This window comes from Ursus maritimus, unplaced genomic scaffold (genome assembly GCF_017311325.1).
Source record: "Ursus maritimus isolate PB19 unplaced genomic scaffold, ASM1731132v1 scaffold_1, whole genome shotgun sequence".
Taxonomy (NCBI): Eukaryota; Metazoa; Chordata; class Mammalia; order Carnivora; family Ursidae; genus Ursus; species Ursus maritimus.
The window spans coordinates 85,826,170-85,852,095 of record NW_024423343.1 but is presented as its reverse complement, the minus strand read 5'-3'; the positions used below and the strand labels follow the sequence as shown (position 1 = coordinate 85,852,095).

Below are 25,926 nucleotides of genomic sequence, written 5' to 3'. Positions count from 1 at the left end.
CTCTCTCGCTGGCTGTCTCTATCTCTGTCGAATAAATAAATAAAATCTTCAAAAAAAAAAAAAAGAAAATGATTCCTTTCTTATGACCACACAATGTGTGCCCCCGTACCCCACCATCCGGTTCATTAAATAAATCATTTTATTGTGTGTTTGCATGCTAGATTTTAAATACTGAACAGGGACCACATTTCTTCATTCTTTTATCCATCTTTTGGTACAAGCACAGTGCCTGGCACATAAAAAGTCTTCAAAAATATTTGTGGAATAAATGAAAGAATGAATGACAAGCTCTTCCAATTTCTTAAGCAGAAATAAAACTTTTACTTAAAAAAACTTACTGGGGGTGCATGTGTGGCTCAGTTGGTTAAGAGTCTGCCTTCAGCTGAGGTCATGATCCTGGAGTTCCCGGATCAAGCCCCATGTCAGAATCCCTGCTCAGTTGAGAGTCTGCTTCTCCCTCTCCCACTTCCATCCCCCCCCTCCCCGTTCATGCTCTCTCTCTCTCAAATAAATAAATGAAATCTTTCAAAAAATGTTACTGATTGTATGAGTGTTTGGCAGGCTAATGATAATTTCTGTGGTAGTTCCAACATGATTTCTAATTTATTAACATGACCTATGGCTGATCAAACTTTGCAAATGACAGGGTCATGTCTGCCCATGGATAATGCTGAGGCCCATGGCCACGGTCTCCTTCTCTTAGCTTACATTCCAGAAGTCAATCAGTGGGAAGACATCATTACTTAATAGGGAAGGTTATTTCAAGCCTTAAGGAAACAAATTTGGTGTTGAAATAAAATAAAAATTATGACTTTCTTGTTTTTTGTTGTTGTTGTTGCTTGTTTTCCTTTCAGAATGGGTTTGGAGCTTAGCAATTTAGAAGTTGAAGAGGATTAAAGGGGTGGTAAGGAAAGCATCTAATGAAAGTAGGGAGCAAAACCACAGAAGGTACCAAAGTATAAGGAGGTATTAAGACGAGAAACCAGAGAAATTAGAGAGCAAAAGTAAAGAGATTGATCAATTATTTTACAATGTTCCATATATATATTTTATCCGCTGAGTAAAATATTTTTATATAATATTCATTCTGAAATACTTAAATACTATATATCAATTTAAAATGAGAGTTCATAGCTTCACAAAATTACTAACCTTGTCTGGTACAATTGGTTTGGGCTTCATCACTAAAGTCTCCACAGTCATTGTCACCATCACAGGCCCAATGGCCTGGGATGCATCTGCCACTGGAACATCTGAACTGATTATCCAAGCAAGAGTGAACACAGCCAACCTCATCACTGCCGTCCCCACAGTCGTCATCTGGAAAGAAGCATCAACATCAAGGGAGTGAAAACTGATCCAGGAAGAAACTTTTCCTTATGAAATATCTACCATTTCTTTCTGCTATATAGAGTATTCTTTTGTTTTTGATAAAACAATGGTAAATTAATGATCAGCATTTCCCATGAACAGTGGGAGGGGGATTATCTTCATTTCGATATTGCTTCACTTCTGATTGAACTTCAACTACTAAACGAAGAGGGAAAACAATCTTTGACTTTGGATTTTAAAGCTTAATTTCTATTTCACTCAGAAATGACTAACCATTGACTGAACAAATCTATGCAGCATGAAATCATTATAAAATGGGAGGACAATGGTGATTGCAGGAATTTCATGAAATGATACAGCTGGTGATATAATTATTGTGGAAAATTATTGTGTAGACCTATAATCGCTATGCCCCAGAGTTTATAACCCTATCTTTAATTCAGACCCTTCTTCTCCATTCTCAACATGAGGAGTCACTATGTACCCTTCCTCTACTGACTCATAAGTGTGTTATTTATACTGGCAAATTGTCACTATCATTAGCAATGATTTATATTCTTTATTAACAACTGTTGCAGGAGGGAGGTGAGAGAAATGTGAAGTGAAAGTAGATTAAATTGAAATCAGTGAGTGAAAATGTATGATTTATACATAATTCATTTACCTGTGTTTGGTATAATTTAGCATAATGATATAATTAAGTAAAGAAAACAAACATTATTTGTACATAAAGAGCAAGGTGACAGAGTTGAGACCATTCGGATAATTCTATAATAATTTATAAACTCCTCCATCCTGAGGTGACAGAGCACTTTACATCGATGCTTCGGAGAACCTGAATCATCCAGGTCATTTCCTCAATTTTCCCCTTTACTTCACGTCTGCAGACTTAGACTATGTCCAGCATAATATCTGAACACAAATCTCTTTATAGCCCCAAGGGACAGATATCGAGTTCCATTTTCCTTAATGCTAATCCCCACTGATGTGCCAGGTGCCATCTCACCACTTGTCTTAGCCATTTTGCTTGGCTCTGCAAAATTCTCGTACAAACTACGTCTGAAGGAGGTGAAACAGCACCGACAGCCAGGCCCCCAATCAAATGAGTGCAATACAGGGAACATTTGGTACTTGCCAGAGTCGCAGTGCCATTTGCTGCTAATGCATCTTCCACTTTTGCATATAAATTGAGTTAGTGGCTCACAAGTTGGAAATTCTATGAAAGAAATAAAAACATTCAATAGTAAAGATGTTATTGACTGTGCTTGATTTATTTCTATCTCATTTGCTAATGTGACCAAAACTCCACCCCTGTCCTCTACAAAAGGCAGAGGAAACAGTAGATAAACAAACATAGTGAGATAAACTTTTTAAGGGCATAGGATACCCATATTTTTAGTATTTTTAAATGAGTACTTTACAGTTACTGAAAGCCTAGGAGAACCATTTGATAAAGGACTGTTTGTATTCCCTGCACTGCGCCACTGATGAGAAGGTTTGAATGGCAGTTCTAGTCAGACCTCATATTGGCCCTTGGGACTTGGGCCGGTCTAGCGGTTACGCTTCCCAGGGGCTCCATTTAGGCCTATTGCGGATTATTCCTTTCTAAGAGATAGGACTTCACAAAACATTCAAAATCAAGTTACTGGGTATTTTCTTAGTATTTTCACCAGTGAAGCACACTGGTGATGGTGTCTTTAGGTAATAAGAATTCTGAAACGACATTATTATAACTTTTATAGAAAGATTTCTATTTTTCCCTTAAAAACTATGACATTTTAAAGTTAAAGTCTATATTAACCTATAGGTTTTGGCAAATCATGACTAGCTAGAATAGTAAAATGTGAGCAAATTAATTTTGCATGATAGTCGCAAAGACATAGGTTGTGTATTATCTTCAAAATAATATTTCTAATTAAATTGAAGGCTATAATATTTATCCTCACTCTTAAAATGGTAAAACAATAAGTCAACTCTGGAGCCTGTGAGAACTCTCTCTAGTGTGTAGTTGAGCTAGGAAAAGAGAATCAGCCAGTCTGACCAGCCACAGTATCCAGTGAACAGACTACAAGTGATAGCCATCTCTAGTACCGGTAACTTGTCCAAATGACAACATAAATTGATATTATTTCATATATAATATGTAAGGAAAGTGGTATACTCATATCAGATCTGGCTGAGATGGTATTGATTATTTGCTTTCCACGTTTAAAAAACAATTTCTTTGTGTGAGTTTACATTTGAGTATATCCCCCTGAAGTATTGGAATTTGAATGGCAATTATTCTAAAACTGAACAAATCTTAATTAAACTTTGTGATTACCAAAGACATGCCTCAAAATACACATTTTAGAATAAATTTAACTTTTCAAAACCAAAAAAAAAAAAAAATGTGATCAGAGCCTAAATACGCTTCAAAGACAGAAGTAAAAAGGAGGTTGGGGTGCCTGGGTGGCACAGCGGTTAAGCGTCTGCCTTCGGCTCAGGGCGTGATCCCGGCATTATGGGATCGAGCCCCACATCGGGCTCCTCCGCTATGAGCCTGCTTCTTCCTCTCCCGCTCCCCCTGCTTGTGTTCCCTCTCTCGCTGGCTGTCTCTGTCTCTGTCGAATAAATAAATAAAATCTTTAAAAAAAAAAAAAGAAGTAAAAAGGAGGCAATCACTGATATGAAGAGATAAAAGACTATCAAAAGCTATCCATGCAGCAACTCAACAAATTTTCTGACATATAAAGGGAACCACTTGAAAGAAAAGTGAAAACGCCCAAGGCATAATTTAATCAATATTTCTAAGAGAGTTTTCTTTTGTTACCTGACAAGATAATGAAAACTTATGTGTTTATGTTTCAAGAATCAACAGGGATGTTGTCCAAAATATGTTTTCTTCTTTAGATAAACATTTAATGTTTTGAAGACGTACAGTAAACATGAACAGTGACTTTAAACAAAATATTACTAAAAGCTATGGTTAAAATGATTTAAAAATGTAGATTCTAAGATATGATGAGATCTAACTTTTAAAAATAACACTGCATCTTTTTGAATCTAGAATAGGTTAATTCACATTTTTAATCTCTCTTCTATAAACTGAGGAACATATTAACCAACATCATACATTTAACTAGGAAAAAAATAGATCACTAAAAGCATTTGGAGACCTCTGAAATTTGGCAATACTTCATTGGTTGGGAAATTTTTTAAGTGACCTTTAAGATTCTACCTCTTAGATTCTAAGTCTAAAAAGTGTCCCCTCCCCCCAAAAAAATCTGGAAGTTAGCTCCCAAAAGAAAAAACCTAAAGTAAATAAAATAATCTAAAACCCGGTGCACCTCCAATCTCTAAGAAAACGAGTGATATATCTGCCCACAGTGAATATAACATACATACTTGCATGTAATAGGTATATGTTTTAAATAGTTGCATCTTATTTCTGATTTATTTTTTTACTTAATACTTAGTTACATTAAATCTCTAGGCAACCTCCTTGTCTGACTTAGTTTATAAGACTAAAAGGCAAATTATATAGAATTTTTAAAAAATGGTAACTAGAAGAAAGTATAAAACAAATCACTAAAAAGAACAAAAGCATTAATTGAAGGGACAGGTATAAGGGAGTAAAATTACTAATTTTTCATTTCTGTTTCCTTGACAAAGCACTGTGACCTTGAGTAAATCACATGGCCTCTCTGATGACAGACATATGGTTTGTAACATGATGTCTCAGGTCCTTTAAGTCCTAAAGGTCGAGAAGTCAAAAGAAAGGTCATCTGGAAATACACAACACCTTGAAGGCATTTAATGTAGCAAAAATAGGGTTTATCTACCGAGTAACTCCTGGGATTATCACAACATTCCAGTAAAAAATAGCAACTGAACTTCAGAAAAAATAAATAAATAAAAGAATAAATTTAAAATGTTAAAACTATCTTTGGATTTTCTCTGCTTAATAATGCAGTCAAATGTGCAACACATTTTAGAAGGAGTTCCACCAAAAATTTAAGTATAATATAGGAGACTTCATTTTTCACTAACATTGGAAAATACTGTATCCATAATTTCTTAGCATCTTATCACCAGTATCTGATAGAGAGAAATGAGGTCTAATGGCAATATACTCTTTCTCCTAAAAAATAAAACAAAAGCTTCTCAAAATAAATTTAACATTTTCTCTGTTCTTCCATATTAGCATTAATTTAAAAGTTGAAAATTGTATCTGGTAGTTCAGTCTGTTTCTAGGTATTTGTTCTTTTTAAGATACCATTATGAATTTTTATATTTTAAAAAGACTTAAATGTTGAACACATCTTTTCTTTCTTGACTTTGACTTTGGATTTCCCATGACGTAGACTGAAGGACACTTGGAAAGATTACCTGATTAACTCTGAAGAGAAAAAATTATGAATGAAAGTGGCTTACATTTTATATTAAAATCACACTAAAGAAAAGAAAACTATATTTTATTTCTGTGGTTACTTCAACCTCGTAGAATATTTAATGTGGAGTAATGGACTGTTAAAAAATCTTCTATTGTTGCAGGTGGTATGCTCAATTTATCTATTATATCTTTCACTAAAAATTTATTCCCAGGTTATAGGTATGCCATTATGTAAATGGAAACAATTTTCTGTCTCTCTCAAGGGTAATCATCGTTTGTATGGTACTTATATTTATCCAGTACACACAGCTTAGAGGTAGTTTTCAGACCCAATTTGTTTCTTTCCTGTCTCTAGGAATTTTCCTACTTATTTCTCCTTCTTGAACTCAAAATGAATATTTCTAATAACGTATTATTGAAGTCTCAAAGTTATCATAGGTTTGTTTGAAAGTATGTAGTCCACATTCTATATATATTTAAATTTGACCATCGTGACTAAATAAGGGGACAATGTATAGGAGATTCGAGTTAAATGCAAAGTAAGAATATTATAGGCGTCCAGGGTTAGGAAAGTGTTATCTAAACTTTAGGGAAATGATAATACTCACATTGCATATTATTATTTATTGAGTATGAGATACTAGGCTAGCTATGTATATACATTACCTATATTCTTCACAACAGCCCTGCAATTGTTATTGCTAACACTGATTTGTAAAAAAAAAAAAAAAAAAAAATACAGCATAACTTGCCTGAGGATATACTGCATAACCAGCAAGAGTCAGAGTCAAATCTGAATAAGAGTGTGACTGATTCCAAAATATTGTTTTATCTCTATACCATGCTGATCATACCAACACCTTTTTAAAAACTATAGCACAGAAACATTTTTGGAAGGATGGAAAATTTAATTCTTCTTTCTGTGTTTTATGCAGCCCATTTAAATTTTAATTCTGATTACTACCTGCTCTAAGGTACATAATTAAATATGGTTATAGGAAAACAGTGCTTTTAAAAATTATATAGATTATAGGATTATATCCTTTGAGGAAATACATAACATTTCTAGATAATGATACTAGCTGTGGCTCCTGAGAATTGGTACGTACATAGGACAGATTTCAAAAGATCCAATTAAGTAAATACACTTTGGAGAAAAACATAAGAAAACAGTGTACCATAAATAATATTCACTTTGCTGCTCTTTTATTGTTGTTACATAAAAACCGCATTTTATACATAACATAAGTCATATATAAGGAACATAGTTTGTAGGCAGGCAAATCTGAGTTGAAAACCTGATTTTAACATTAATTATTATATGACCTTGAATACTTGCTTAACATCTCTGAACTCAAGTTCCTACTCTGTAAAACAGAGTAGAAAACTACTTCAAAAGTTTTATTCATTCAAAATATTGAGAGCTTTATACCAGATAGAGTTCTAGGCCTTAGTGATACATCATCTAGAATGAATGAATAAATGAATGAATAAAATAGTGCTAAGCACTAAAAAAATAAAGTTCAGCATTTTCATTTCTCAGAGTGATTACAGTCTAGTAGGAAAAATATCTGTAGTATAATTAAACAAGTGACTTCAGTAAAATTTCTGATAAATGCTATGATATAAGCAACATAAGGTGTTATTGCAACCCACAATAGAAGTGTCAAAACTACTCTTAGATATTTACCCCAGAGGAAGTTATCTAGAAGCTGATATGAATGATATATTTAGGTTAAATCAGGAGGGGAGCAGGAGGGGAAGAAGTGCTTTTAGCATATTCTAGAAAGATGGCAGTACTGAAGGCCCAGAAGTCACAGTATATAAAATGTTTGAAAAACTATAAAAATTTCAGAATGGCTGCAATAAGGTATAAGAAGTAGTGAAATTTTAGGAGCTATGAGTAGGCTGCAGCAATAGATTTGGAAGTGATTACTATTGATATAACAGAGCCTTGGAAGTCAAAAGGAACATCCAGGAAGTGTATGCAGAATGAGACTAATAGGAGACCTAGAAAAACATATTGAACAGTTCTGGCAATGAGGAAGACAAAAAGAAATGCTAGATAGAGTAACAGCCAACCATTTTAATACATGGTTGCATGTGTAAGAAAATAATATAAATTTTCAGAGTCCAGAAATTAAAAGGGTACTGAAAATTGAACAGTTAGTGTGTGTGTGTGTGTGTGTGTGTGTGTGTGTGTGTGTGTGTGTGTGTGAAATCAATGCCGCTGCATTGTCTGAAGAATTCATGTTTACTCTTGACAGAAATTTAAAGGGCTGCATCTTTGTCAGCACCAAGACGCATTTAGAATTATTATTGCCCAGGGCCTGATAAATTTCTTTTGGGAGTCCAGAGCTCCAGATACATAGGAAAAGCAAGAGAATCTGAGGATTGGAAGGATGTTATAGAGAGATTGCATAAGAAGTTAATCAGGAAGCAAGGACTAAGTAACTGGTATTGTGAGAGCATTTCACAAACTTGGATGTATATTAGAAGTATCTGTACAGCTTTCAAAACTACTTATACCTGAGCCTTTATTACAATTCAACTGGTAGTGTAGTTCCTCCAGTGTTATGGGTGAAATTGTATGTATCAAAAAGATATGCCCAATCCTTGGGGTGCCTGGGTGGCTCAGTCGGTTAAGCATCTGCCTTCAGCTCAGGTCATGATCTCAGGGTCCTGGGATCGAGCCCCACATTGGGTTCCCTGTTCAGCCAGGGGTCTCCTTCTCCCTCCCCCTGCCTCCCACCCTGGCTCATGCTCTCTCTCACACTCTCTCTCTCTCTCAAATAAATAAATAATATCTTAAAAAAAAATAGATATGCCCAATCCTAACCCCTGGTACTTGTGAATGTGACCTTACTTAGAAACAGGTTTTTGCCTGTGTAATTAAGGATCTCAAGATACGAATTTCCACAGGGAAAGGCCATGTGAAGATGGAGACAAGAGATTGGAGTGATGCTGCCACAGACAAGGAGAAGCAGGAGCCAAAAGAAACGCAAGAGGCAGAGGATTCTCTTTGGGGGAGGCGCTGCTGATTTTGGACTTCTGGCCTCCAAAACTGCGAGAGAAGGGATTTCTGTTATTTTAAGCCATCATATTTGTGGGGATTTGTTGCAGCCTTAACAAATTCTAATTTGCAGGGAATGTCGACATCACATGGTTTAAATTTTCTGGACTTGCCTTAGGATAAGAATCACAGGAGTGCTTTTCCTAAAATATATAGTCCTGGACTCTGTGCAAGACCTACTGAATGGGAACTTTTGGAGGAGGGCGGTAGTGGCCTGGGGATCTTTATTAGTACCAAGCACCCTGGGTGATTCATATCCTCAAGCAAAAAACTGCGGAAATGCTGAGTTAGGTCAAGGAACTAAAAGCTGTTTCTAATAATTTCTGCCTATGGCTTTCAATATACCCCACCAGGGTTTGCCTAACCTCCCACTTTGTTGCATACAGAGCCTTATTAATCTAGTATGCGTAAAAGAGGACACTGTAACCAAAGACAATGGGAGAAAGCATGTCACATACCTATAAGAGTGACAAAAAGACAACTTAACAGAAGTTTGCATACCACTTTTAAACAAAAATAATAAAAATGTTTAATATAAATGCATAGAACATGAAAAAAACAGAGCAAGACCATCTGGGATACAAAGTATTAATCTGCAGGACACAAATAGGAAAAGAACTTAATTTCTTTGTTTCCAACATTTTTAAAAATTTATTTGAGAGAGAGAAAGGGAGAGCACAAGCACACACTCAGGGTAGAGGGAGAGGGAGAGAGAGAATCTTTTTATTTTATTTTTTTTTAAAGATTTTATTTATTTATTTGACAGAGATAGAGACAGCCAGTGAGAGAGGGAACACAAGCAGGGGGAGTGGGAGAGGAAGAAGCAGGCTCATAGCAGAGGAGCCTGATGTGGGGCTCGATCCCGTAACGCCGGGATCACGCCCTGAGCTGAAGGCAGACGCTTAACCTTAACCGCTGTGCCACCCAGGTGCCCCGAGAGAGAGAGAGAATCTTAAGCAGACTCCATGCTGAGCACAGAGCCTGAGGTGGGGCTTGGTCCCATGACCCTGAGATCACGACCTGAGCCAAAACCAAGAATTGGACACTTAACCAACTGCACCACCCAGGGGCCTCTGTTTCCAACATTTTAATAGAAGTAATTATTGTCAGATTGTGAAGTGAAGAACAAATAGGTTTGATAGGAAGTTAAAGTTCTAAATCAAAGAAAGAAAGAAAAAAACTAATAGCTAAAAGTGAGTTTATCTTCACATTGAAACAAGTTCTCAAACAAGTAATGAAACAAATAATTTTGGTCTTAGAATATTGACAGTGATTCTGAAATAAATGGAAGATGGGAAAGACGAATGAAAACTGGAAATATGTAAATTATATTATCCCGATTTCAAAGATGAGTGAAAATTTTCAAACAATAGAGAAGTGAAGTTTATATATACCTCTGACAATAATTCTAGGATAAACTTGCTAAAACATTATTTTATCAGCATTTTTAAAGAGACTATTTGCTCAAGAATAAAATAAAAACAAGTCATGCCAAACTAACTTCATTTATTTGCCGATACAATTTTTAGGTAAGTATATATCATGAAAATGCCATAAATAGAGTGTTCTCATATTTTTAGCAATGTTTGAGAAATCTCAAGATAAATGAAAGTATCGTGCATGCACGATGGTGGTTAGTTGAAATGAATAAGTAATTTGTTCAAAACTGTACCCATACAGTTTTTATTATTAAATCAGTTTCCCCTGAAGGATGTTTTTAATTACTTGCCAAAAGGTTCACGCCTTTGTTACTATTACTTGGTTACAGCCTTAAAAATTATCTTATCAAATTTTTGAATTACATAAAACTGGGAGACATCATTAATATTATGGATTAAAAATCACAAAACTGCATCAGGGTTAGTAGTTATAGGAGGATGGAAGTGTAAGAGTGACAGTTTGGAGTGGAAAAAACCAGACCCATGTACGTATTCAAAAATATGTGGATAAGGAAGACTGAGAAGGCTATCTAAAAGAGTTTTGAAAAGTAAACATTAGAAGCACCCAAAAGGAATGATCCAGTCTATAAGAAAAGCTTAGCTATTTTAATTGACTGGACACTTGACGTGGGAGTTACATGATAAGGCTGCCATCTGTGATTGTGTTAACAGAAGCCTAGAATCTCAATTAGTGATGGTAATAAGTACACGTCAATGTGTTGTAAAAATACCACATAAGGGATACTAAGTTATGTTTAATTCTAGGCCATGAATTTGTTTTTAATTCTGGCAAAAATAAATAAATAAATAAATAAATAAATAAATAAATAAATAAATAAATGTTACCATTTTAAATATCTTTTAAGTATATAATTCAGTAGTGTTAATTGTATCCACATTGTTGTGCAACAGGTCTCTAGAACTTCTTCCTCTTGTAGAACTGAAACTCTATACCCATTGGACATCAACTCCCCATTTTAGACCATTAATTTCAGTAAGGTCATTTAAAACACAACTATATTCATAGTAGGGCAATTGGTAGGAAAAGAGACTACAAATGATCATGTAAGGAAATCTGAAAAAAAAGTGGTATGTTTCAGTTGTAAAGGAGAAGGGTTAGGTAGGCATCATGGTGTCTTTGGTTATCTAAAGAGAGATCCTGTGACAGGTTATAGATTTAGATTATGTAGCTTCAGAAGACAGCATAAGAATCATTGAATAGAATCTTTAGCAAGATTGCTCCACAAAGGAGGAATATATTGACAATTATTACCAACGGTAGAATTAGCTACCCTGTGGAATGGCCAGTTCTTTGTTCCTGAAAATATTCAAACAAGGACTGGGTAAGCATCTCTGAGACCAGTTTTAGATTTCTTATATTGGATGGATGATTGAATTAGATAACATGTACAGGCAATTACCAATACCCGTGATTCTCTGTAACAGGTAATGAGTGGTGAATAGGCCTGAGTTCCAATGCTTGCCACACCTACTAACTCTTTCTGAAACTTTGGACACACAACTTTCAGTGCTTTAGTTTCCTTATGTGAGGGGCTAAAATGAGTGGTTTTCTTATTATTCCTTAATTTCCATGCGTTGAATAAATGTGCATTACATACATTGTTCAGAATCTGTATGCATTGGGGCGCCTGGGTGGCGCAGTCGTTAAGCGTCTGCCTTTGGCTCAGGGCGTGATCCCAGCGATCTGGGATCGAGCCCCACATCAGGCTCTTCTGCTAGGAGCCTGCTTCTTCCTCTCCCACCCCACCCCACCCCTGCTTGTGTTCCCTCTCTTGCTGGCTGTCTCTGTCAAATAAATAAATAAAATCTTTAAAAAAAAATAAAAAATAAAAAGAATCTGTATGCATTGGTCAGCATGTGCCTTCCTGCTTTAACAGGAAATAGGAAGGGAGAAAGGGAGAGGGAGAAGGAGAGAGAAAATGATTCATTGAGTTAAGAAAATAAATATGTGTAATAGTGGGATTTTCCCTTTTGCCATGGCACTGGTCCATTTAGATCCAATCCTAAGAACAAGGAGATGCTAAGTACTCTCACATTTTATATAGAGAATCTAGTAGCTGGAGCTATTCCTTATAAAAGACTAGTAATCTACAAGTCAGTTTTGTTCAAAGACCAGTGGATTCAAAGGAAGGAGAGACTCCATGAGAATCATTCATGAAATTTTGTGAGTATATGAGAAAAGGGAACTGACTGAATATTGTTCCGGAGATAGACTGACCATTTCAGCCTTCATACAGAAAAGAAGAAAGAACTGGAGAGTGGTGGCATCCAAGAGATGGGTCATTAGGAAACTAGCCTGATCACATTAAGAGAGTGGGGGATAGGGGTGGGGGGACAAAAAGTAGACCTGCAAAAGAGAGCCAAACTTTTTTTTTTTTTTTTTGGTCATACCAGCAATGCAACCAAGAGGGTGTCCACCAAGCAACGGGGGCTTTAGCAACTCAAGGCTATGAGATATGCTATCTGTGGTGGGAATGATGGGGGATGGGGATAAAAGAAATCTAGATGTGGGGGAGAAGAAGAGGACACAGAGAAGAAAGAGGGAGTTCAGGGAACTAAGAAGAGAAGCTTCTCTGGAGATCTCACATAAGAGTGTCTTAAGAGAGTTGAGTTGCTCATGTGTCAGAGGGCGGTGAGAGAAGCAGAAAAGGTTACAACTAGACCTACTTAAAAAGATGCTACCTATTTCTCCAACTGTCCCATCTGACTGAAGAGCTAAGGCTAGAAGAGGGAACAGATGTAGGGAGGAAAAACAGAACACGGTTGCCTCTCATCTAAGTTCTTAGAACCTAAAGTCCAGCCAGCAGTGGGGGAGAAGAAAGCTTTAAGATATAATACTGGAATTTCAAAATGGATTGGATCAAGTTACAGAAACTAAAAGTTGCCAGAATCATTGTATCTGCCAAGATGTTATCAAGGAATGGCAGAGCAACTGAAAGCAGTGCTTGGCAATATTCATATTTTGCCAGTACTTCACCGGGTTAATAATCCTCACTTAAGTTGTTACACACACATGCATTTTTTCTTACAAAATTAATAATAATAATAATAATAATAATAATAATAATATATAATGTAAATATATAATAATAATATATTTCATTAGAAACTTTGTCTTCTAATAACCTAGTTGAAAATATCTTTGATACACAACATACACTGATTTAACTGGGAAATGATTTCTTTTTGACAGCTCCCTCTCTTCTTTTTGTGTCTGATATTTGCCAATTCTCTTTCTGATTCTTTGCTCCTTAATTATGTGGAATAAAATTACAAGAACATTTACAAGTAAGATTACAAGTACATGAGACAAAATTTTACTATCTTCATAGATTTAAAAGATCAGCATTCATAAAATGGAATCATATTAACTTTGCAAATTTTAGTGGATTTTTATTTATACCCAATTGAACTGTCTTTCAAACTGTTAACAAATTTCAGATATTTTCCCAAGCTAAACCCTTTGAAGAAATCAGAAGTTACCAACTCACATTAAGGTGTATTTATTTAATATATATATATATATATAAGCTATTGAGATAGTTGGAAGACAGAAAAATCCCCAAATAGTTAAATTACAGTTTAAAATAAACAAATACACTGTTTCTGACAATAAATTTTCCAAGGGGCAAAATGAAAGTTTGCCTGAAATATTCTTATATTTAATCATGAAATACACTTATGTTTAATGCTGTAATTTGGAGATGGGAAGAAAATTTGTCTGGATAATTGCTTCCATCTTAATTCATTTTGTATATATAAACATGATTATGTCATTAAGTATATGTAAGATAAAAATCAAACCTGAATGGTGCTCCCCAAAGTATGGTCCCTTGACCAGTAGCATTAGAATCAGCATCAATTGCTAGAAATATAAATTATGGGTCACCTAAGACCTACCAAATCATAGTCTCTGGAAATTAGGCCCAGAATTCTGGTTTTAGTTTTTGATTTTGCTTTTTTAACAAGCCCTCCAGGAGATTCTGAGGCATGCTCAAGTTTGAGAACTTTGGCCTTAAGTTAAGGCATTAAAAATATTGATTCTTGGGTCTGATCCCTAAAGACCCTTAATTAGTTTGGGGCGAGGCATGGGCAGGTGATTCTGAAGCTTCTCACGTGATTTTTGTTTTACTGACAGCTAAATTGAGTACCAATGCTAAAATTCTTGAAATGAGTGACCATTTAGTTCCTTGACACATAGTCCACTTCCAACACAGTCTTCACAATTTTAACATATCTGCTCTTATTTGCAGAATCAATTTAAAGAGTCTCTTATCTACTCATTAAGACTACAAAAAGTAGTTAAAAGATTGTTCAAAGATGAAGGGAGAATCCTCAAAGGCCTTCCTAATTATGTGTCTGCCCACATATAATTTCAACCTGAAATATGCAGTTAACTTGTTATAAAGGCAAATGCAAATAAAATGAGTTAGGCTTATAAATAGGTGCTAGTGAATTCCACTAAAATTCGACCCTTGGTTTCAGTATCCTTCTGCTTCTAACTTCAACTAGAAGCATTTCCATAGGTTTCTCATGTTTTAAAATCCAAATTTTGGTATAATTTTCAGTATGAAATAGTAATTAAACAAAACAGAAGCTGTTCGTAGAGCTAAAGCCTAAGGGGAAAGAAAAATGATTGCAGAGTCTTCTAGTAGGATTAAACCTATGGGAACTTGACCTATTCCAATAGGAAAAGTGAAATATGATCACTCCAAATGTTACAATGATGCTTAATAAAACTGGGAATTAGTTGAACCTATATTCATTTCTAGACTACTGCCAAGGAGAGTGACTTTTTTAATGCAGTAAATTAAACAATTTATAATATTTTGGTTATTTTGTATTCAGTGCAGAGATAATTTCTGATATGAGAGTAATCTATACCATTCTCTCCTCCAACTTTAAAAGTGAGATTGTGCCTACCAGAGCTTCACTATCAGCTTCCCTACTGACATAAATTTTGAAATATAAAGACAATCTGAAAGATAAATGCATGTTACTAAGAGAAGAGCAAGTTTGGAGAGAAACATGTTTCTCACCTTATAAAGGGGAAATGGTGCTGAGACTAACCCATGTGGCGTACTGACAGTCTATAAAATTTGGCTATATTTCAGAAGCATATAGACAACTACATTTCACAGTGTGTTCATATCCAGCGGTACACTGAAGGCATCTTGTACCAGTTTGCAAGAACCGATTTTTAAATTTTCAAGGATTCTAGGAATCGTGTTAAGGACACATCCATTATTTACAATAAATAAACTGCATAAATTTGTAATTACATAATGTTGAAAGCAAGGGTAATAAATGCTCAAGGTTTATAATTTCTTAATTATTTTGTTCTTGAAGTTAGTTATGTTCATTACGTCTGTATTGTAGAAATACTGTATGTTGGTGTGCACATATTTTCCCAAATCCACATTCAGAAAGTCATATTGGCAACCTGATATTGGCCAGGGCAGGAGTATTTACACAACAAAAAAATAGGCAAACACTAGATCAGGGCTTCTCCCCAGCAGGGGATCTTAAAAGATTTACCAACCCACCAATGAACAAAACTCATTATAGGTATATGTTCATTTAAATAAGACAGTCAATGGATATGGATAGGTATAATGACTTGATCTACTCCCTATTTGCACCCATTCCATGGTTCCCAGAGAGTCGACCTGAAATGTCTGAGTTTTAGTTTCAGGTTATGCCTGGATTCATAGCCTGGTCCTGCTATTTATTAGCCTTGTGATCTTAAGCAAATTGACAAATGTCTCTAAGGTTTGAAACCCCCTATCCGTAAAATCTGAGCAATAGTGTATTTCTCATAGATTTGTTGTAAATATTCAAGAAGAAAATATGGGTCTGAATTCCCTCTAACCCTTCTTTCCCTCACTTCATGAAAAGTCCTAAATATAAGTCAGATCAAAGACCTAACTGAAGTTATCTAATGAGCTCATTATTTATTTTCCTACTCTTCAATGTTTTCATGGCCTTTTCTTCTAAATCAGACTGATTCCAAGATTTCTCTGTCTTTAATGTTTTCAGGTTGTTCATTATCCTTTTGCTATATTCTGGAAGGAGATGCTGGGGACAGGAAAGCAATCAAGTTTCCCTAAATAACAGAGCTGGCTAGATACAGACCCACCCACAGGAATAGTTTGGACATTGGAAAGGAGACTGATACACTGTCCAAATCTCTTAAATGGACAGGCTTTGGAAACTACATGTGAGATGTAAAATTGACTATTACTGTGTGACTGTCTATTGCTTTCTTCTTCAACACTGCTTTTGTTTTCTTTACAATGTCAATTAGTACTACTTATTTATCTATACTTTATTCAAAGTTCACAAATTCAAAAGTCTACAAGGACTTAAGTCTGATATAAGAAATTTTTTAAAAATAAAATTTTGGGTAAACCATGAATGCATCCCCTAAATAGAGCTTTTAAAAAAAAAAAAAAGTCTTATTTTCCCACTGTTAGAAGTGTTACAACATGAAGTTAAATTATTAAAAATATATACTCAATTGCATTCTATTTTTAATAAATCTGTTAAGCATATCTAATGGGTGTTTTTCCCATTAGTGATTTTGAAAATCAATAGCCATACCTAAAAGAAAACACAAGTACTTAGAAAACCGGATTCATTCCCTTACTATCTTTCACTACACATTATTCAGACAAATGATAATAAAATCTACTGATACACAGGTACAAATGAGAGAGTAATTAAATTTACAACTTTATGTAACAATAAATACCGTTTCCAAAAGTAGGAGGATTGGTGGAAAGTGACTAGGAATTTTGCCATTAACAAAACTATCTTAAACTAATAACAGAATTACATGACTCAATAGAAATGAAACAAATGGTTTACCAACTATGTAATCTCAGTCTGTATTGTTTATTGTTCCAAGAAGATAACATATGCATGCCAACAAGAAACATGTACTTCTAATTTACTCCAAATGTCACTCAATGAGCTACTCTATTTGAAAAAATTAATCATTACCAATGTAAGATTAAAAATGAACATTTGAGAATGTCCTATTAGGCTTATAATAACTACTTCCTAATAAAATCTGTAATGTTTGGATCCATTTATTTTAGCCAAAGATATGGTTACTGACTCATGAAATGGATATATTCTAAAGTTATCATTAAGGTACACACTCAGGCCTAAAAGGCAGTGATAAAATATAACAGATCTTCTGCCTTTTTGACTAGTGTTTATAAAGAAATAAATAGCCTTTTAAGAGAGATTATAGTAATTTGACACAGTCCCCACTAACAGCATGATTGACTCAGAACTTACCGCAAGATGCCATTTCATCTGTCTGGTCACCACAGTCGTCTTCCCTGTCACATAGCCATGCTCGGGGAATGCAGCGCCCGTTTCCACAAGAAAACTGGTCCATCTGGCATGTTCTGGCTAAGATAATCAATTAATGTACAAATAATACATTTAGAGGCCTTTTGAACAACATTCAGGTAAAATAAATCATGTAATAACTCTTTTACACATAAGATACTCTATTGCTTTATTAGATAAAATATTTTAAAGTGAATTTTTACTAATTTTTTGATACTGCCAACTTGCTTGTCTTCTCTGAAGTTCATATGCTTTGTCCTTCAATTACAGTGGCTGCTAAATGACAAGATATTCAGTAATCCTCACACAGTTCCATAAATGAAGCTATGAATTTATTATTTTACAATTTTTGCCTGGCACATGCTTATGAATATACGGTTGAATTATATTTCATCCAACTTTTAATTAACAAAAAAGAATTTCACATAGTCTTTGTCAATAAACCAAGAAAATTTGCTGTAATGTAGGAGGAAGGATTTGAAGACTATATCAGGGTATCTAGTTTCTAGTCATGGGGGCAGAATTGTTCTTTTCCTCTAACATTTCAGTGCATTTATTTCTTGGTCTCTAAATGATCCAATGTATGGAACAAGAATGCAGAAAACATTTCCTAAAACATACATTTAACCTTATATAAGATGGATTTTTAAAATTCACTTTTCAGCATAAATAAAAATGTATAACTTTTTAATCAAAGTATATTAACAAACTTTGCTTTGGCCTCTCTCAAGCATTTCAACGAACACACACATAGAATCTTTCCTTCTATGTTAGTCAAAGGCAGTGGTTACAATTATTCAGTGAATGGGTTGGTTATGTTCTACAGGGAGTTTGAGTACCATTTTCAATTACTGTCAGGTCAACTTTGAAAGCATGAAATCCTTAGATAGCTTTCTTAACCTTTCTCCCAGGCTTTAGTTTTAAAGACTCAGGTTTTTGTTGTTTTGTTTAGTTTTTTTGTTTTTTACTTACTTATTTTTAAAAATTTTATTTTTTTATTTGATTTTTTTCTTTTGTCTGTCTGAAATACAAATTTGTTTTCTTAAGTATCAGTTTCCTACCACCCCTTCTTTTTATTGGGTCAGAAAAGAAGAGTGGGAAATTATAGGAAGGGGATACTCACACCTATTAATATTTGGGTCACATGAGGATTGGACAGATGAGGAAAAATTAGGGTGTGGATTTCTGTAGCCATGATAAGAGAACATTGCTCAGTTTATAGACTTCCTTCTGTTTTGGGGTTTAAGAATTAGAAGGCCGTATTTCTGTTTCATCAAAATGCCTCATGACCCTAATGCTTGGTATAAAATTGAGTGTGGTTCAAAGACAAGTCATCCAAACACACTAAAATGGGTTTCCATATATCAGGGTTTCAGAGGTTATTTAAAATAATTTCTTAAACGTTATGTGCTAGTTATTTCCTTTTAAGCAAAGTGTATTTGCTATGTAAAAACATATATCTATTATTAGTGAATACTTAAAAAGTTACTTGAGAAAAACAATGAAAACATTAGTGGTTTGATTCAACCAAGTAGATTTGATGAACCATTTCTAACATCAGTGTCTATAATTAGAAATTCCAGAAAATTATTACACTTTGTATTCTGCCTTGCTTATATAGCTAAGGGTTCTGAATCTAAAATAATTTATGCAATATTTGGATCTTTCTTTCTTTCTTTCTTTCTTTCTTTTTCTTTCTTTCTTTTTTTCTTTCTTTCTTTCTTTTTACAAATAGAGCATTTATTTTACATTAATAGATTTTAAGTATCCCACAAATATGTATGCTTCTGAAGTTTTCAATGTTGTAATTTCAAGTAGGATTAAATACTTGTTGTCTCATTTGGCTAACTCTATGGATTTTCTGTGAAACTATTCTAACATTTAGATTAAATCAACAAAGTTCCTAGGTAATTTTAATAAAACTATGTCTACTTGAAAAATATGTATATATTTGTATTAGGCTATAGAAGGATGAAGGTGTTGGCATTTAGTTTAGTTGATGGGAATGAAAGGGCATAGAGGGGTGAACAAGATTCATATTTTTTTCTTGCAAGTCTTTGCTTCATTCCACTGATTACAGTAAATAATTTTTACCTTTTGAGATTTAAGAGAATTTTAGTAAGAGTTTTCTTTTCAATTTTTTCTCCCTTCCTTCTTCCAGCTCTCCCTCACCCTTTCCTTCCCTCCCTCCCTTCTTCCTTCCTCATTTCCTTTCTTCTTCTCTCTCCCTTCCTCTTCTTTTCTTCTCTCCACTTTTCATTTTTTTCCTACATCTCTCCTGTCTTCCCTCATTCCCTATTTCACTCCTTCAGTCTTTCTTGTTTTCGTGTTTAAAGAAAAATATATCATCACATATTTTCATTCCCATTAAATTCTAATTGACCCATAATAAGAATATATTAAATATCCCAAGACAATATTCTTTTATCTGATTTTTTCACAGTATTCCCTCCTTATTTCTAGCAAAGACTTAGTTCTAGCAAAGTTTTCTCAGATTGTTTTCTTTCATGAGGAGCACTATGGTGATTATAGGAAAGAATGAGAAAGCACTCCTAAGAACCTATTTCATATTGTGTAGTGTGGGAATTTATGTGACTCCTCACTAACTCAGAAGCTTGAAGAAGTGTTAGGACCCATTACTCCAAAGAGTATTTTCTGGCTTATTATTGAGGGATCATATGACCTGAAAATGTATAAATTCATTTTTCTAATCATGAAAAAAACTATCTGCTTTGTCTATTGAGGAAATTCAATTTCACATGGGAAAAATGCTTCATTCCATAAATCTATAAGCACTGTCTGTCCATATGATATGATAAAATGGACTACATCATCTCTTTCTAATTACTGGATTTATATCAGGAAGACACAACCTTTACTTTTTCAGTTCCTGTCTCCATCAGATCTAAATTAGCTTGGAGGTGAGATTAGCAGAGCAGCCCCAGAGGACTCTAATGTTGCAGCAAATGCTTCTCTAACGAAGAGGAAATTTACACTTTCTCAGTGGAATTGTTTATCTAGCAGTGAATCAGAAATCCACTGTCACAATGTGAATTTTTTCTACCCATCACTAATTATGCTTCTCCTGCCGTCATGTAGCAGTAAGAAATCCCACAATGCACGGGAACAATGAGGAAGAGGTGAAGAGATCTTCACACATTATTCTTAAGCTTCACCTTTGCCATATTTTAATCAAAGCACTCTATTTAAACAAAACCTATGTCATATCAATACATACTTTTCAATTTATCTTATAAAGAAGTCTAACTTTTAATATATTGGGTTTTCTTAATTCAAATACATCAGCACAGTTTGAATTTAGTCAAAATTTGTGGAGGATGTGAGAAGAATAAACATTACGTAATCTAATTAGAGCTCAGTGCTGTGGAAAATATCTGGTCTGAAATAGGCTAGGCTTGAATCCAAGGATCGTCACAGGTGACTATGAGGAAAAAGAACTTCAAATATAACTACTTCTCATCTTTGGCCTCTAGGTCTCTCTCGTAAGTACAGAAACATATTTTCTTTTTGTGAGGGAGAACAACCACCAAGCCCCCGACTGTCAGCTTTCTTCTGCCTGCTATACATATGCTGTTTCCTCTTCCAGGCATATCCTCCAACCCCCTATCATTCTCTCCGGATTTCACCTCACCCTCCATAATTATGCCCATCAATCATTTTTTTTCCCTCCTGTAAAATATTTCTATCACCTAGAAAAGGATAGAAAATAATAACATTACACCTTTCTACCACCATATAGCTCTATAAAATCTTATTTTTCTATATTTACTACAGACTATTTTTATTTCAGAAAAATGTATTATAGGTACATTTAAAATCACCTACGTAATTTTTTCAGTGTTATTTCTATCTTTTTCGATGTAACTACTATCCTTAATTTCTTTTCTTTTTTAAAATTTTATTTATTATTTTTTATTATATTCAGTTAGTCACTGTATAAATACATCATTAGTTTTTGAAGTAGTGTTCAGTGATTCATTAGTTGCATATAACACCCAGTGCTCATCACAACATGAGCCCTCCTTAATACCCATCACCCTGTTATTCTCTCTTCCCACCCCCTTCCCCTTTGAAACCCTTAGTCTGTTCCCCAGTATCCACAATCTCTCATGGTTTGTCTACCTCTCTGATTTCTCCCCCTTCAGATTTCTCTCCCTTTCCGTATGGTCCTCCATGCTATCCCTTATGTCCCACATATGAACGAACCCATATAACTGTCTTTCGCTGCTTGACTTACTTCACTTAGCATAATCCCCTCTAGTTCCATCCATGTCGATGCAAATGGTGGGTATTCATTGTTTCTGACGGCTGAATAATATTCCACTGTATATATGGACCATATCTTCTTTATCCATTCATTTGTTGAAGGGCATCTTGGCTCCTTCCACACTTTGGCTATTGTGGACATTGCTGCTATGAACATTGGGGTGCATGTGCCCCTTCTTTTCACTAAATCTGTATCTTTGGGGTAAATACCTAGTAGTGCAATTGCTGGGTCATGGTGTAGCTCTATTCTTAACATCTTGAGGAACCTCCATACTGTTTTCCAGAGTGGCTCTACCAGCTTGCATTCCCACCAACAGTGTAAGAGGGTTGCCCTTTCTCCACATCCTCGCCAACATTTGTTGTTTCCTGTTTTGTTAATTGTTCCCATTCTAACTGGTATAAGGTGATATCTCATTGTGGTTTTAATTTGTATTTCCCTGATAGCTAGTGATGTTGAGCATTTTTTCATGTCTATTAGCCATTTGTATATCTTCTTTGGAGAAGTATCTGTTCATGTCTTCTGCCCATTTTTTGACTGGGTTATTTGTTTTTTGAGTGTTGAATTTGAAAAGTTCTTTTAGAACTTGGTTATCAGCCCTTTATCTGTAATGTTATTTGAAAATATCTTCTATTCTGTGGGCCGCCTCTTAGTTTTGTTGACTGTTTCCTTTGCTGTGCAGAAGCTTTTTATCTTGATGAAGTACCAACGTTCATTTTTGCTTTTGTTTCCCTTGCCTTTGGAGACTTGTCTTAAAGTCACTGTGGCCGATGTTGAAGAGTTTACTGCCTATGTTCTCCTCCAGGATTTTGATGGATTCCTGTCTCACATTGAGGTCTTACATGCATTTTGAGTTTATCTTTGTATATGGTGTAAGGGAATGGTCCAGTTTCATTCTTCTACATGTAGTTGTCCAACTTCCTAGCACCATTTATTGAAGAGACTATCTTTTTTCCACTGGATATTTTTTCCTGATTTGTCAAAGATTAGTTGACCATAGAGTTGAGGTTCCATTTCTGGAGCCTCTATTCTGTTTCATTGGTCTACGTGTCTGTTTTTGTGCCAATACCATGCTATCTTGGTGATCACAGCTTTGTAATATAACTTGAAGTCAGGCAACGTGATGTCCCCAGCTTTGTTTTTCTTTTTCATCATTCCCTTGGCAATTCGGGGTATTTTCTGATTCCATACAAATTTTAGGATTGTTGTTCCAGCTCTTTGAAAAATGCCAATGGTATTTTAATAGGATGGCATTGAAAGTGTAAATTGCTCTGGGTAGGATAGACATTTTAACAATGTTTATTCTTCCAATCCATGATCATAGAATTTTTTCCATCTTTTTCTGTCTTCCTCAATTTCTTTCATAAGTGCTCTATAGTTTCTAGAGTATAGATCCTCTACCTCTTTAGTTAGGTTTATTTCTAGGTATCTTACGGTTTTTGTCACTATTGTGAATGGAATCAATTCCTTAGTTTCTCTTTCTACAGTTACATTGTTAGCATATAGAAAAGCAACTGATTTCTGTGCATTGATTTTGTATTCTGCCACATTGTTGAATTGCTGTATAAGTTCTAGTAATTTGGGGGTAGATTCTTTTGGGTTTTCCATATAAAATATCATGCCATCTGCAAAGAGGGAGAGTTTGACTTCTTTTTTGTCAATTTGCATGCCTTTTATTTCTTTTTGTTGTCTGACGGCTGAGGCTAGGGCTTCTAGCACTATGTTGAACAATAAGGGTGAGAGTGGGCATCCCGGTTGTGTTCCTGATCTTAAGGAAAAAGCTCTCAGCTTTTCCTCATTGATAACGATATTCGCTGTGGGCTTTTCATAGATGGTTTTTATGATATTGAGGAATGTTCCCTCTATCCCTATACTCTGGAGAGTTTTAATCAGGAACGGATGTTGTATTTTGTCAAATACTCTCTTGGCATCAATTGAGAGGATCAAATGGTTCTTGCCTTTTCTTTTATTGATGTGCTCTATCATGTTTATTGATTTGCTAATTTTGAACCACCCTTACATCCCAGGCATAAAACCCACTTGGTCCTGGTGAATCATCCTTTTAATGTACTGCTGGATCCTAGTAGCTAGGATCTTGTTGAGTATTTTGGAATCCATGTTCATCAGGGATATTGGTCTGCAATTCTCCTTTTTGATGGGGTCTTTGCCTGGTTTTAGGATCAGGTCAATGCTGGCCTCATAGAAGACATGTGGAAGTTTTCCTTCTGTTTCTATTTTTTGGAACACCTTCAGTAGAATAGGAATTATTTCTTCTTTAAATGTTTGGTAGGATTTCCTGGGAAGCCATCTGGCCCTGAATTTTGTTTTTGGGGAGATTTTTGATTACTGCCTCAATTTCGTTACTGGTTATTGGTCTATTCAGATTGTCTATTTCTTCCTGTTTCAGTCTTGATAGTTTGTAAGTTTCCAGAAAGGCATCCATTTCTTCCAGGTTGCTTAATTTGTTGGCATATAGTTGCTGGTAATAATTTCTAATGATTGTTTCTGTTTCCTTGGTGTTAGTCATGATCTCTCCCCTTTCATTCATGATTTTATTAATTTGGGTCCTTTCTCTTTTCTTTTGGATAGTTTGGTTTATCGATCTTATTAATTCTTTCAAAGAACCAGCTTCTAGTTTCATTGCTCTGTTCTACTGTTTTTCTGGTTTCTATTTCAATGATCTCTGCTCTAATCTTTACTATTTCTCTTCTCCTGCTTGGTTTAGTTTTTATTTGCTGTTCTTTCTCCAGCTCCTTTGGGTGTAGGGTTAGCTTGTGCATTTGGGATTTTTCTAATTTTTTGAGAGAGGCTTGGATGGCTATGTATTTCGCCCTTAGGACCACCTTTGCAGTACTCCATAAGTTTTGGACTGATGTGTTTTCATTCTCATTGGTTTCCATGAATTGTTTAAGTTCTTCTTTAATTTGACCCATTCATTCTTTAGCAGGATGTTCTTTAACTTCCAAGTGTTTGAATTCCTTCCAAGTTTTTTCTTGTGATTGAGTTCCAGTTTCAAGGCACTGTGGTCTGATAACATGCAGGGAATAATTTCAATCTTTTGGTATTGGCTGAGACCCGATTTGTGACCCAGTATGTGGTCTACTTTGGAGAAAGTTCCATGAGCATTCGAGAAGAATGAGCATTCTGTTGTTTTAGGGTAGAATGTTCTGTATATACCTACATAGTCCATCTGGTCCAATGTGTCATTCAAAGCTCTTGTTTCTTTGTTTATCTTCTGTTTAGATGATCTGTCCAACACTGAGAGTTGAGCATTAAAATCTCCTACTATTAATGTATTATTGTTGATCTGATTTTTTATTTTGGTTATTTATTTGGTTATATTGGTTATATTGGTTATATTAACAGCTGGCTTATGTCATTGGCTGCTCCCATTATGGGGGTATAGATATTTATAATTGTTAGGTTTTCTTGTTGGATAGACCCTTTAAGAATGATATAGTGTCCTCTGGATCTCTTATTACAGTCTTTGGTTTAAATTCTAATTTGTCTGTTATAAGAATTGCTACCCAGCTTTCTTTTGAGGTCCATTGGCATGATAAATTATTCTTCATCTGCTCACTTTCAGTCTGGAGATGTCTTTAGGTTCAAAATGAGTCTCTTGTAGACAGCATATGGATGGGTTCTGTCTTTGTATCCAATCTACAACCCTGTGCCATTTCATGGGAGAATGTAGGCCGTTCACGTTGAGAGTTACTACTGAAAGATATGCATTTATTGCCATCCTATTTTCTTTACAGTCCCTGTTTCCATGGATTGTCTCTGTAAATTTCTGGTCTATATTACCCTTGGGGTCTTTCTTCTTTTATAGAATCCTCCTTAGTATTTCTTGTACAGCCAAATATTCTTGGCTGCATGTTCTTCTTATTTAGTACCCGGAATATGTCTTGCCAGCCCTTTCTGGCTTGCCAGGTCTCTGTGGACAGTTCTGACATTATTCTGATGTCCCCCCTTCTGTACGTAAGGAATCTCTCCCCCCTAAATGCTCTCACAATGGCTTCCTCGGTTCTAAGATTTG

General features: G+C 35.1%; 1 protein-coding gene across 1 annotated transcript in view; it reads right to left on the bottom strand.

Annotated features, from left to right (window-relative positions):
• LRP1B (LDL receptor related protein 1B) overlaps positions 1-25,926 on the bottom strand; it is a 1,456,161-nt gene that overhangs the window by 655,044 nt on the left and 775,191 nt on the right. The window contains exons 17-19 of the mRNA XM_008695867.2: positions 17,549-17,665; positions 2,468-2,548; positions 1,153-1,320 (exon numbers count right to left, since the gene is read on the bottom strand). Of these exons, the coding sequence (XP_008694089.2) occupies positions 1,153-1,320; positions 2,468-2,548; positions 17,549-17,665 (366 nt within the window). The remainder of the gene's footprint in view (positions 1-1,152; positions 1,321-2,467; positions 2,549-17,548; positions 17,666-25,926) is intronic.